Source organism: Brassica oleracea, chromosome C7, assembly GCF_000695525.1.
Source record: "Brassica oleracea var. oleracea cultivar TO1000 chromosome C7, BOL, whole genome shotgun sequence".
Classification (NCBI taxonomy): Eukaryota; Viridiplantae; Streptophyta; class Magnoliopsida; order Brassicales; family Brassicaceae; genus Brassica; species Brassica oleracea.
This window is the reverse complement of record NC_027754.1, coordinates 33,112,394-33,124,532: the sequence shown is the minus strand read 5'-3', so window position 1 is coordinate 33,124,532 and position 12,139 is coordinate 33,112,394. Positions and strand designations below refer to the sequence as shown.

The window sequence follows — 12,139 nt, the reverse complement described above, 5'->3', positions numbered from 1 at the left end:
TATATTTTAGGTTAATATAATGTTCTCTAGTGTTATATAATTATGGAATAATGTGACACCATTAGATTAAACTATACTCTATATTAGATGCTTTAGAATTCTTTGAAATTAAATTTAGAAGGCATTTAGAGTACCACCTAGAATTTGAGTTTTTTTAGTTAATACAAAATTAAGATTTTAATTTTTTCAAATGCTTCTCAATTAATATATAGGGGATATGGGATCCGATACCCGTGTACTATAGTTTTGTAAATTAATTATGAAAGTTAATCTAAAGTTCAAGAGTAACGAAAAGGAGAAAAGAGTTTTGTTCAAAAGAAGAAAAAGAGTAATGTAAGTAAAATTGTTTGTTCCAAATTATGGCTATGGATCGTAACTACGGATAGAGCAGTACGGGATAAGTAAATTAGATGATGCGAAACGGTTTAAGTGTAGTTTACATAAGAAAAACGCATTATGCGGGATTAATGTGGTTAGTGTAAAATAAATAGTGAAGGAAAATATTTGAACAGTGACATATTAATGGAGTACGAATATAATAATTGTTAAATATTAATTAACTATTTTTGATATTTAATCTTCGATATAAATATTTTCCGAAGAGAATAGATCATTTGATGAGCTTTGTATATTTTTGAGATTTTGTTTGGAATTTAAAAGTATTAAAACAATTCCACATGAACCACATTATTAATAATGCTGGTATTGCAACCGCATCGTGCGTTCCAGTTTAACCGGAATAAATGAAAAAAATCATAAATATATGAATTTGTGTTCATTTGATTCCTCTTAGAATTAAAGGATCATTTTTTTTCTTCATATTTATTTCATTCATAAGAAAATAAGAGGAATAATGTGGGTTCCATGAATCGATAGTCTTATAAAAAAAATTAAATATGAACGGTACAAAATTTTTTTTTTTTTTTGATAAAAAAACGGTACAAAACTTGAGAAATGAAAAATAAACCATCATTTTTTTCATAAATTGTGGTTACCAATTGAAGTAAAAATATTGTGAATGATTAAATAACATTGCGAACCGCATTATCCGCTCCATAACGCCTTAAACATTCATACCATATATTTACATTTGATTCTATAATAGTCTATAGAATCAAATCTACTTCAAATTATCTATATATTTTCTCTTAAAATTAAGATTTTTAGTTTCTATCTATAGGTAGGTATGGAAGAAGTAACATTTTATTTTTCTACTATATTATATGATAAATGCTATTTTAGATAAATACATAGGTTTAAACTCTATTTCTATTAGTCTTTTTATTTCAAAGAAAAAAAACAACAAATTAAATACATTGGAGTGATAATTGTTCTTTATATATATATATATATATATACTGTAGAGAGATATGTATTTTATAATTATTATTTGTGGCATTGTTCATTATAATAATTATATGTACCAAAATTTGATCATTTATAAATATCGATAAAATATAAGTATATATCAAAGTTGATCATGTGTTGGATATCAAGTCCAAGATAATAATAGTTTATAAGTAAATTATATTTTAATTATATTTGATGATGTTTATATGTTGGCGTATCAGTAGTGATGGGACGTCGAGATTACGGTCCAGGTCCAACCAAATGCTGGACGAACGAGAGACCTCCATCTATTATATCACTATCGAAAGCGACTGTAAACGTGGAGCCTCTCACACCAATAGAACCCTACTTCAACCACAAAAAGAGTACTACATATTACTCAATCAATACTTTAGATTATATAAATAAATATTATGTCAGATGCCATCTCTGACTGGCTGATTCGTCTCTACTTTTCTAGAGATGCTATAATTTGTTTTGGTCTTTGGTTTTCTTTTATTCAAGGGCATCATCGTTGAAGGGTCTTACCAAAAATTCACACAGTTTTTGATAAAAAAATATTAAAATATTTCAATAGTGTTGAATCCGTGTCGTACGAGGTCGCTGGGAAAACCCGTATCGTTACTGTTCTGCGGGCCTCATGCCACATGGCGACCCGCAATTGGACGAATATTGATTTTTTTTTTAATGAAACGAAAAACAAAATTAAAATAATAATAATAAGAACATTGGGAATCGAGAAGTGAGGTTCACCAATGCTGATGGTCTAAATCCTTTCGTACATGATAGTGTATCGTGGATACTCTAGTTTTTGTTATTTATCAAACGAGTGTGTCGTTTAGTTGAAAAGTTCACAGTTATATAGATATTTAATGTATTTTCTTTCAGGAATTTTGCAGAAACTTAGACCAATAGAGCTCGCACAAGTGTTTCTATATAGACAAAATGTTTGAATATTGCATGCTAGATGATAAGAATTATCCCGTGACTCTACATTTTATCAATATCATCCATGTTTATTCTATTATATTTCGTGGTGGTGCATAAAAACAAATTCTACTAACTTGTTAGTTAATATATATTATTTGATTTTGAATTCTAAAATTAACTTCAACCTACACCCACTAGAACTCTCGATTAATTTTAATTTTACATCAAACATTTATTGTAATACTCATAAATGATATAGATAACCAGATATAAACAGAATAACCAATATAACGAATATAACGAGCTTTCTATAATGATATAGAAAACCCCTGACTAGTCTAAAATATTATGTTAGCTAATATATATTCTTTAATTTTAAATCTAAAACTAGATCTCGATCCGCGTAACCGCGCCGGTTTTTGTTTTTATTTATTTTTATATAAACATTTTGTTTTCAATTCTAAATTGATATATATTATAATATATATGTGTCTATCAATTTTTAAAACATAATAAGTTTACGGTATATTTTTTTCATTGAATAGATTGTTTCAAACTTTCACATGTATTTGTATATTCTTCTATATATATATATATATTTTTGGATTATTATTTTATTATTAAAATTGTAACTATATATATAAAGATTAGTAAAATATTGTTTTATTGTCATATTCAAAAATATTGTAACATTTCACAAATTTAGAAAGTTTTTTTAAAAATTAAACTTTTCGCTTCATATATTTATATTATCGAGTAAATAATTTAACATTTAGTTTTTGTTTAATTTTTAAACTAAACTATATAGTTTAAAATTTGTTTTCATTGCTTTAAATTAATAAAGATTAATCATTGTTAAATAATATAATTTTAGTTATTTAAAAAAAATCTTTATAATTTTAAAAATTAACATTGATAAATATATAATTAACATATGGAGGTATAGTATTACAATTTAAATAATTAAATTTTATCTATTTAATTTATATTATCTATAAATACAATGGATTATCTATTGTTTAAATCCAATTATTGATAGCCCAATAAAAATTTCTGGTAGGTCTAAAATTTAAATGATAAGATTAGAGATTAAATTTAACATGACTTTGTAGGAATAGGTTCATTAGATCCATTTTTTAAAAAGAACACACATGAATCAAGGTTGTGACTTCTTATATATCAAAACATAAGTCACAACTTTGATTCATGTGTGATTTTGTTTTAAAATGGACCTAATGGACATATTCCTAGAAAATCATGTTACATTTAATCTCTAACCTTATAATTTAAATTTTGGACCTACCAGAAATTTTTATTGGGCTATCAATAATTGAATTTATATATAGTATAAATTAAATAGATATAATTTAATATTGTAATACTATACTTCCATATATGTTAATTATTTAAATATTTGTCGATGTTAGCTTTTAAAATTATATAGATTTTTTTTTTAAATAACTAAAATCATATTATCTAACAATAATTAATATTTACTACCTTAAACCAATGAAAACAAATTTTAAACTATATAGTTTATTTTAAAAATTAAACAAAAACTAAATATTTAATTATTTACTCGATAATATAAATCTATGAAGCGAAAAATTTAATTTTTTAAAAACTTTCTAAATTTGTGAAATGTTACAATATTTTTAAATATGATAATAAAACAATATTTTACTAATCTTTATATATATAGTTACGATTTAAATAAGGGTTTTCTGCAAAAAAACACTCAACGTGGTTTTGTTTTGAAAATTAATCCGCGAACTCAAAGACCCACGGGTCAACCCTCCAAGTGCCAGTCAAACCGCAATATAATCCTCAGCCGTATATATGTGTATTTGACAGTGTATAATTTTAACATTTTTCAATACTACGTCATTTTGGCGCTAATTTTTAAATGAAAAAAATTTTGTTGAACTCGGGGTTTGAAACTTGAACCTTAAACACTATGTGCATAACCATCTCGGCCAACAAATATATTTGTTTAATTTGTTGTTCAATATACTTAGAAATCTATATAATTGCGTTTAACAAATCTATATATTTGGTTATATAGTATGCACATAGTGTTTAAGGTTCAAGTTTCTCCCGAGTTCAACAATTTTTTTTTCATTTAAAAATTAGCGCCAAAACGACGTAGTATTGAAAAATGTTAAAATTATACACTGTCAAATACACATATATACGGCCGAGGGTTATATTGCGGTTTGACTGGCACTTGGAGGGTTGATCCGTGGGTTTTTGAGTTTGCGGATTAATTTGCAAAAAAAAAAACACATTGAGGTTTTTTTGCAGAAAACCCTTTAAATAATGAACTAATAATCAGAAAATATATATATAGAAGAAGATACAAATACATGTGAAAGTTTGAAACAATTTATTCAATAAAAAAATATACTGTAAATTTATTATGTTTTAAAAATTGATAGACGCATATATATTATAATATATACCAATTTAGAATTGAAAACAAAATATTTATATAAAAATAAATGAAAACAAAAATATGCGCAAGAGATCTAGTCTGTTTTAATAGTATATAAGATAAACTTGAACCTACCCACTAAAACCCTCGATTAGTCACAAATATTATGTATATGCTTTGATTTCAACTCTAAAATAAACTTGAACCTACCCACTAAGCTAAAATCTCGATCATCCACTAAATAACTAACACTTTCGAAATCTTTATAGTATTGGTTAGCCATTTAAGATTTGTCAATTCGAACGCACTTAAGGGGACTGTTCAATTTAGCACACGCGAGCACAAAACACATGACATAACGTACGGCCCAATTTAAAGCTCACTGTGCTATGTGAACGACCGCACCAATCAACGGATCCTACATAATAATGACGTCAGCTTTGTCGGAAAGAAAGTATAAGGGAGTAATGTGAAGGTGCTGATTGGTTCCTATCTTTCTCTTATCGAATGCCAAGTGTATGTTTGATCTGTGTGTGAATGTTACAACTTTTTTTATTCTCCCTTCTCATTAACTTTTGGCTTTTTCTTTTTTAACTTGCCTTTCTGGCAGCCAATGAGGCTTCTCCACATGCAGAAATAAGCAGAGCCCACGAAGCCATTGCACTCTTGCTTTATAAGAATAAAACTTAATTATATATGGTTAAAATACCGTTCAAGCAAAACTTTAACATGCATAAATATGCACATATAGCATGCTTCTATGCGGAGTGTATGGCATATATAATTTGAATGATTCAAAATACATACAACGTTCATAGTTCTTCCATGCACTATGTAAGATGAAAATAGAACCCAGGACCTCGTAGTCCAGTGGTACTACCTCCTTGGGGAGGGGAGGTCGGCTGTTCGACTCGCGGGGAGGGGGAGGCGTGCCCAGGGCCCCTGTGGGTACAGGCAAAGGCTGGCGCCGGGCCTAGGTGGTGGACCGCAAGGTCAACACCTGGTTAATCAAAAAAAAAAAAAAAAAAGATGAAAATAGAATATGGATATCAGTTATAGCAAAGTACACATAAAATGAAGCGCAAGCTATAGAATTTCAATCTAGAGAGACTAAAGAAATTGAAAACATGGTGATGTACGTACTTTGTTTATATATAAACGCAGATAAATGATGCACTTGTTTGATGCATAAAATGATGGGTACATGAATGCATATATACCTGAAGAGCTGCAAGAAGGTTTATTAAGAATTTAAGATGCTGATGATTACAAGTCACTAGGAAACATAGATAGAAAATGTCAAAATTCAAAGCAGTAAACATATACCGATATATACTTATAAAGAAATAAGCTATATATAAGCAGGGCCGGCCCTCAGATTTAGGGGGCTGCAGGCGGTTTTTAAAAGATTCCAGCAAAAAAAAAATTTTGGTAAATTTAGGGGTTTAAAAATAAAATTTTGGGGTTTTTTTTTTTATGTAATTTTTTTCAAAATTTTTGGGGGCCTAAGACCAATGTTTCGTTAGGCTTTGCCCAGGACAGAGTATAAGTATTCCAACAGCGAAGAGACAAGTGCACGTTCAAAGGACATAAGAATATGGAGCATGTCGTTGTTCTTAAATCTTATATGATATAGCCTTACATATATATAAGTGTATATATTACACGTAAGTGATTGTATATTTGTGTAATGCGGGGAATTCGAAAGCTAAGTGAAGTAATTTAATTCCAAGTATGACACCAAATAGGGGTCCTCATACATAGCTAGTTCATGTGTTCCATCTACTAACATATAATTAAATACTATATTGGTATGTCAATATGAAATCTAAAGTTTATAACATATTCTTTATCTAGGATTTATAGGTTAAATCATATTATATAGATTTATTTTATCTAAAATATACCGTAACTTTGAAAGAACTGATGATATCTCAAAACACACCGATCTGTTATGTATTTACTAGATTTATCGATCTATAATATAAACAAAAGCCAAAATTGGTATGAAACCATACAATGGCATCTTTTATTTAATCTTTGCCAATAAACACTTGTCATTATTACAATATGTTCTTATATTTAAGCATTCTCAGCTCTTGGTACTTCTCAACAATATCATCACTTTCATATTCAACCATATATATATTCTTATATGCCTAAACAAAGTTGCTAAGTGATTAAAAGGATGTGATTAGTCGCACTTTTAAATCACATAGCTTAACTTTATGATTCTTACCATAATGTTTCACTCAGTTTCAGGCAGCAATCAGCATCAAAGCCAGAGAGTCAGAGCAGCTGTTGTGTCAAGCCTCCATGCAAAGCCGCCAAACTCCATTTTCCATACATCACACGGCACCGTTTTGGTATACTTTGTCTCCTGCCAGGTGTACTGCATCCTCACCCTACACGTGAAAGCTCGGTAGTTACAATACATAGCCACCGTAGACTCCTCCGCCACCAACCACACCATAACATCCGGCAACGACAAAGATGACGACCAATCTTCACCGGAGACATTTCTCCGGTAAGCTTCGTTAACCCAAACCACGCGGTTCGAGGCATCCGATACGAACGCGGGACACGTGTCCTTTCCTAGATTATCCATCATCTCGACGTCCGTACATTCCACCGCATGTGAAGTCGAACTGCCGTCATATTCGCCTGTAACGGACTCCACCGTCACCCATGTCTCCACCTCCGCCGTCCCGCCGCCGTTGAACGTGGCCCACGTGCTGTTTTCTAGTGTTTCTACTCCGATTATCGTTTTCAGCGACGGATCGAGACTGTCCTGATCTACCGGCGTGTAGTCGCCTGACGGATCGGATTTTTCCGGCATGAGCTGCAGCGTCACGACACCAGTTTGTTCCCGACCATCAGACACGTCAGATCTGCTCTTTCCTCGACACGTGGTTTTATTATTCTTCGAAACCCTAACGTACTTTCGTTTGGTTCGTTTACCGTATGAGTTGTTGTTGTTATTGTTGTCTCCTGTACCGCATGGTTGACCAGTCGTCGGCTTTGGAGCGATCGGACGGTACCGGAGCATGAGACTGTCGACGGAAACCTTATCCTGCACCTTGCCGGCGTATCTTAGCGTATTCAACCACTCATCTTGTTCCATTATCTTTCTCTATCTTTCACCCTTTTTAATTAAACACTCTCACGCTCTTTCTCTCTCTCTCTTTCTTTCTATAGTCTTTCTGTCTGTCTCTCTCCCGGTGAGCCGAAAGATTATCACTCGGGGCAAATGAGGAGGAATGGCAATTCGCCACGTGGCCTAGGGTTAGCGTAAGATACAGTTAAATTATTGGATGTTTTCTGTGCATCTTCTATGTCATCTTTTGCACCATATTTATGTCTCTTTTGCTTCTTTAATTTAATTATTTGTTCCTCCTCTCTTCTGTACGTACCTGAGATAAGAGTAACAAGAATAAATCTTTTATTTGTATTTTGACAAGCATTCAGAAACAACTACAAGTCCTAGGTTTCAGATAAATTATTGTTAAACTTCGTACGATTTACAATCCGTTTAATTATCGTGCAGTCTATTATTAATTAGTTAAAAAAATCATGTTAATCAATCATACAGATGAGTAACGCCAAACATATAATATACACAGGTTTGGATCCATTATACATATATATGTACAAGAGCCTGTGTGTGTTTTTTTTTGTATGTGAGACTTATATATTAGTTTTTATCTAGTTAAACTTAAAACAAAACCAACATATTATAATTGTATATCATATTCATTTTCAATATATACAATATACGTTTAGATCGTACATAAAACTAGTTTGACTTAAAAATAAAATAAAAATAGTGTAGGTAAATAGAAAAATGGTTCAAAATATATTTACTAGTCGTAAACTGAACTAAAATTTCACAAATATAAACAAGAATATCATTGTCCTTTTACGACGTTGCGCCATACAAAAATTAAGGTTTGGTTATGATTGTAAAACAATGGCCAATACAATTAACCTATTAGAGCTATTTATTCGGGTCACTTAACTTTTGTATTTCAAATTTTCTCAGCAAATGTTTGTTTGATATGATTGTGTATGGTCCAATAACACACAATAGTATTTAATTTTGACGGGCCACTATAAACGAAGAGGCACACCCGTTGGTTATACAGAAGCAATGTGAAATATATGTTCTAACCATACATATGCATATACACATAGGTTTCATATGATAAATTTAATGGTATGGCTTATCCAAGCCCTCCAATAATGTTGTATATTAATATTCCCCCATTTTCTAATATATTAATGCGTGGGTCCAAATCAAACAAAATATGCTGTTCTACCTTATTTGAGGACCCCTTATTGGTCCTTGTAATCTCCGACCAATCAAGTTGCGTTATGTGTCCTCCATTCCTGAGTTGAAAAAGCTGTTATGTCATGACTCATCGCACATTTGAAAATATATACACACATATTATTTTGTATATATTCATTCCATATGAATAATGCATTCCAACATATGTGAGTAAACGAATAGGAAATGTTCTTGACAATGATTTTTCTAGATATAACAGTTGTACTTTGTGAAAAAAAAAACTAATGTATTACTTATTAAAACAGTGCTTTATATTGAACAATACCTTGTCTTTTCTTTAACTAAAAAAACTTAGAAAAATAAAGTTTTTTTTTTTTTTTTGTAACTGTAGAAAAATAAAGTTTGACTAAAACAAAATAAAAATATCGTTCTTTAAAAAAAAACATACGTTGTTCAATACGTTTTCAGTCGAATAAAGAAACATTTATTTTTCTGTCTTTCCAGTTTTTGTTGATACATACTCACGACTGAATCTAACTACGCAAAATTGCTTCCGATTTTATAAATTTCACAAAATTTGCTTTATTTAATTATAATTTTAGTGAAGACTCCAAAACAATAAAATGGAGAATATTTCTTATTAATTTTTTTATTATAACAATTTACTAAATTTTGATCCGCATTTTTCTATTTTCGAAAAAATTGATTTTATAACGTATAAATTTTATATTACACTATTATTTATTTATGACTAATTATTATTAATAATAGATTATATTACGGAAATCAAATATAGCTAGATTTCTTCCTCAAAAAAATATTTGTTTCCATCTGAATATTTCATTGATATAACCAAGTACAAGAATTCAGAATATACATTTGATTACCCTAGTTACAAGTCCAACCATGTGATCTTCCAACCATGTGATCATAGAGAGCACACTTCACAAACGAAGAGCTTCAATAACAAAAAGGTTCAAAAGCCATTGAAATTGACCTAAAGCAACATAAGACTGAAACCAATTGTCCTCCACCACACTCAGAGCAATAAGCCGAGCACCCCGGTTGGCAACAAACTGTTCCAAGTATACTTTCAATTCCAAAAATATTGCTAAAGATTGATCTGATTTCTTTCACTTTAAACTTGACGGAAGACCAAGCCTTTGGTCTATTAAAGGCATTCACTGATACCCTTCCTTCAAAAAAAAAAAGTGAACTCTCAAACACCTATGCTTTTACCATACTTTCCATCGACCATACTAAACTTAAAAAGTACGCTTCATCCTTTGACCCCACAGATCCAAAGGAACATCCACTATGGAGTAAAACCACTCCACTTTGATCCCTCAAAACCCAAGAAGCCCGATCAATCTTCTTCATCTTTGACCAAGCAACTCTAATGTTGCACTTGACGAAATTTCTAGGTGGGGCTCCCCAAGCCTCATCACTCTGACTTGTTCCAACACTTCTTTCCATTCCTCTACCATTCTCCAATTCATGAGCTAAATACCAAAGCTCAGCTGCTTCTACTGCTTTTCCACAACCTTTTTCCCATCATATATGATTCCTTCAAACAGTAAGGAGTTTCTATTTTTCAACAAGTACCACAACGTCCAAAGAAAAACTTTTGTTGCCTCTCTATCCCATCGATTGTCTTTCCACACCTTCATCAGAAAGCTCATACTTGCAAACACAAACTCCTCATCACAAGAAAACCCAGAGGTAGGCAGGTAGCCCATATTTATATTATCACATCTCATTCCACGTGCATTAAGGCAATCATCTACTACAAGCCCTTGATAAAGCTTTCCAAATAAAGACCCTAATATTTGATGGAGCCTTGATACTCCACACATGGGCCTTAAGAGCAAGATTATTGCACGTTCTTGGGCTCGTCCTTAGGTATTTTGGGCTTAAAAGAAAATAAAAAATATGGGAGAAAATGAAGGACGGGCCTTAATACGAGACTTCTCTTTTCGGTCCTTACGTGCCAGCTGGCATTTTTTGAGCACGGGTCAAAGTTGTCTAAGGTTTGTCTCGACATTTGGTATCCATTTCAGCCTCTTCCTCTCCCGATTCACTCTCGACGGCAACGCAGTTGGAAAAAGCTCTTCCGACGATTTATCGCCGCAAACGAGATCCTCTCGGTTAGTTCACAAGACGAGACCGATCTGTTGTCTCCACGGTCGACATCCTTGGATTCCCCTCCGTTTTCGAACCAAAAGGTATGCGTTCCTCTTCCATTCGAGATCCGTAGGATGTCAATTGAGATGATATGATTGCTAATCCGTTTGATTATGGTTGATTATGGTTGTTTTTTGTTGTTTACCTAATTAAAGAGTTTAAGTTAAGAAAACAAAGAGGTATTGTTAATCTTGTGTCTGGATTCGGTTCTCTCAGTACATAGGACTTTGTATTGTGTCTGGATTCGGTAGGAGAGTGTTATGGTTGATTTTTATTGTTAATCTTTGATTATTACTTCATCTTCCATTCGAAATCGGTTCAAATTTGTTCTGTTTTATGTTGCTAATTTTGTTTTTCTGTATTGATTTAAGTAGCTTTAATATTGCATATTCTCCGATGTTGTGATTATTTGAAAAATGAGTGTCGAAACTTGGTAGCTTGTGATTGTTTTGTTGCTAATGTTGTTGTTGTTGTTGTTGTTGGTTCCTCCCTCTATTTATATTTTCATTTCAAATGACATCATCTTCTCATTATCATTACCACCAAGATAATGATGATGATATTGATCTTGATACCCCATTTGAATAATTTTTTAACAACTATGCTCCTATTCCGGAACCAAAAGAGCGAAAAAACGTGTTTTTATCGACAGACACCGGGAGGAAGGCCACAATCAATTGTGGAATGATTATTTTTCTGAAACTCCGACGTACTTGAGCAATTTTTTCCGGCAACGGTTTCGAATGAATAAATCATTGTTCATTCATATTGTGCATCGTCTCTCCGCAGAAGTAGAGTATTTTCATCAAACACAAGATGCACTCGGACGGTCTAGTCTATCACCTCTACAAAAATGTACCTCAGCAATTCGTCAATTGGCATATGGTGGTGGGGCTGACACGGTTGACGAATATGTCTGATTTACCGAAACAACAGCTCGAAAATGTTTG

General features: G+C 31.8%; 1 protein-coding gene across 1 annotated transcript; it reads right to left on the bottom strand.

Annotated features, from left to right (window-relative positions):
* Window positions 1–5,477: 5,477 nt before the first annotated feature.
* Window positions 5,478–8,146, bottom strand: LOC106302087. Its single transcript, XM_013738602.1, has 2 exons — window positions 6,954–8,146; window positions 5,478–5,714 (listed from the first exon to the last, which is right to left on the bottom strand). The coding sequence occupies exon 1, from the start codon at window positions 7,836–7,838 to the stop codon at window positions 6,990–6,992; it is 849 nt and encodes a 282-aa protein (XP_013594056.1). The 5' UTR covers window positions 7,839–8,146; the 3' UTR covers window positions 5,478–5,714; window positions 6,954–6,989.
* Window positions 8,147–12,139: the final 3,993 nt, after the last annotated feature.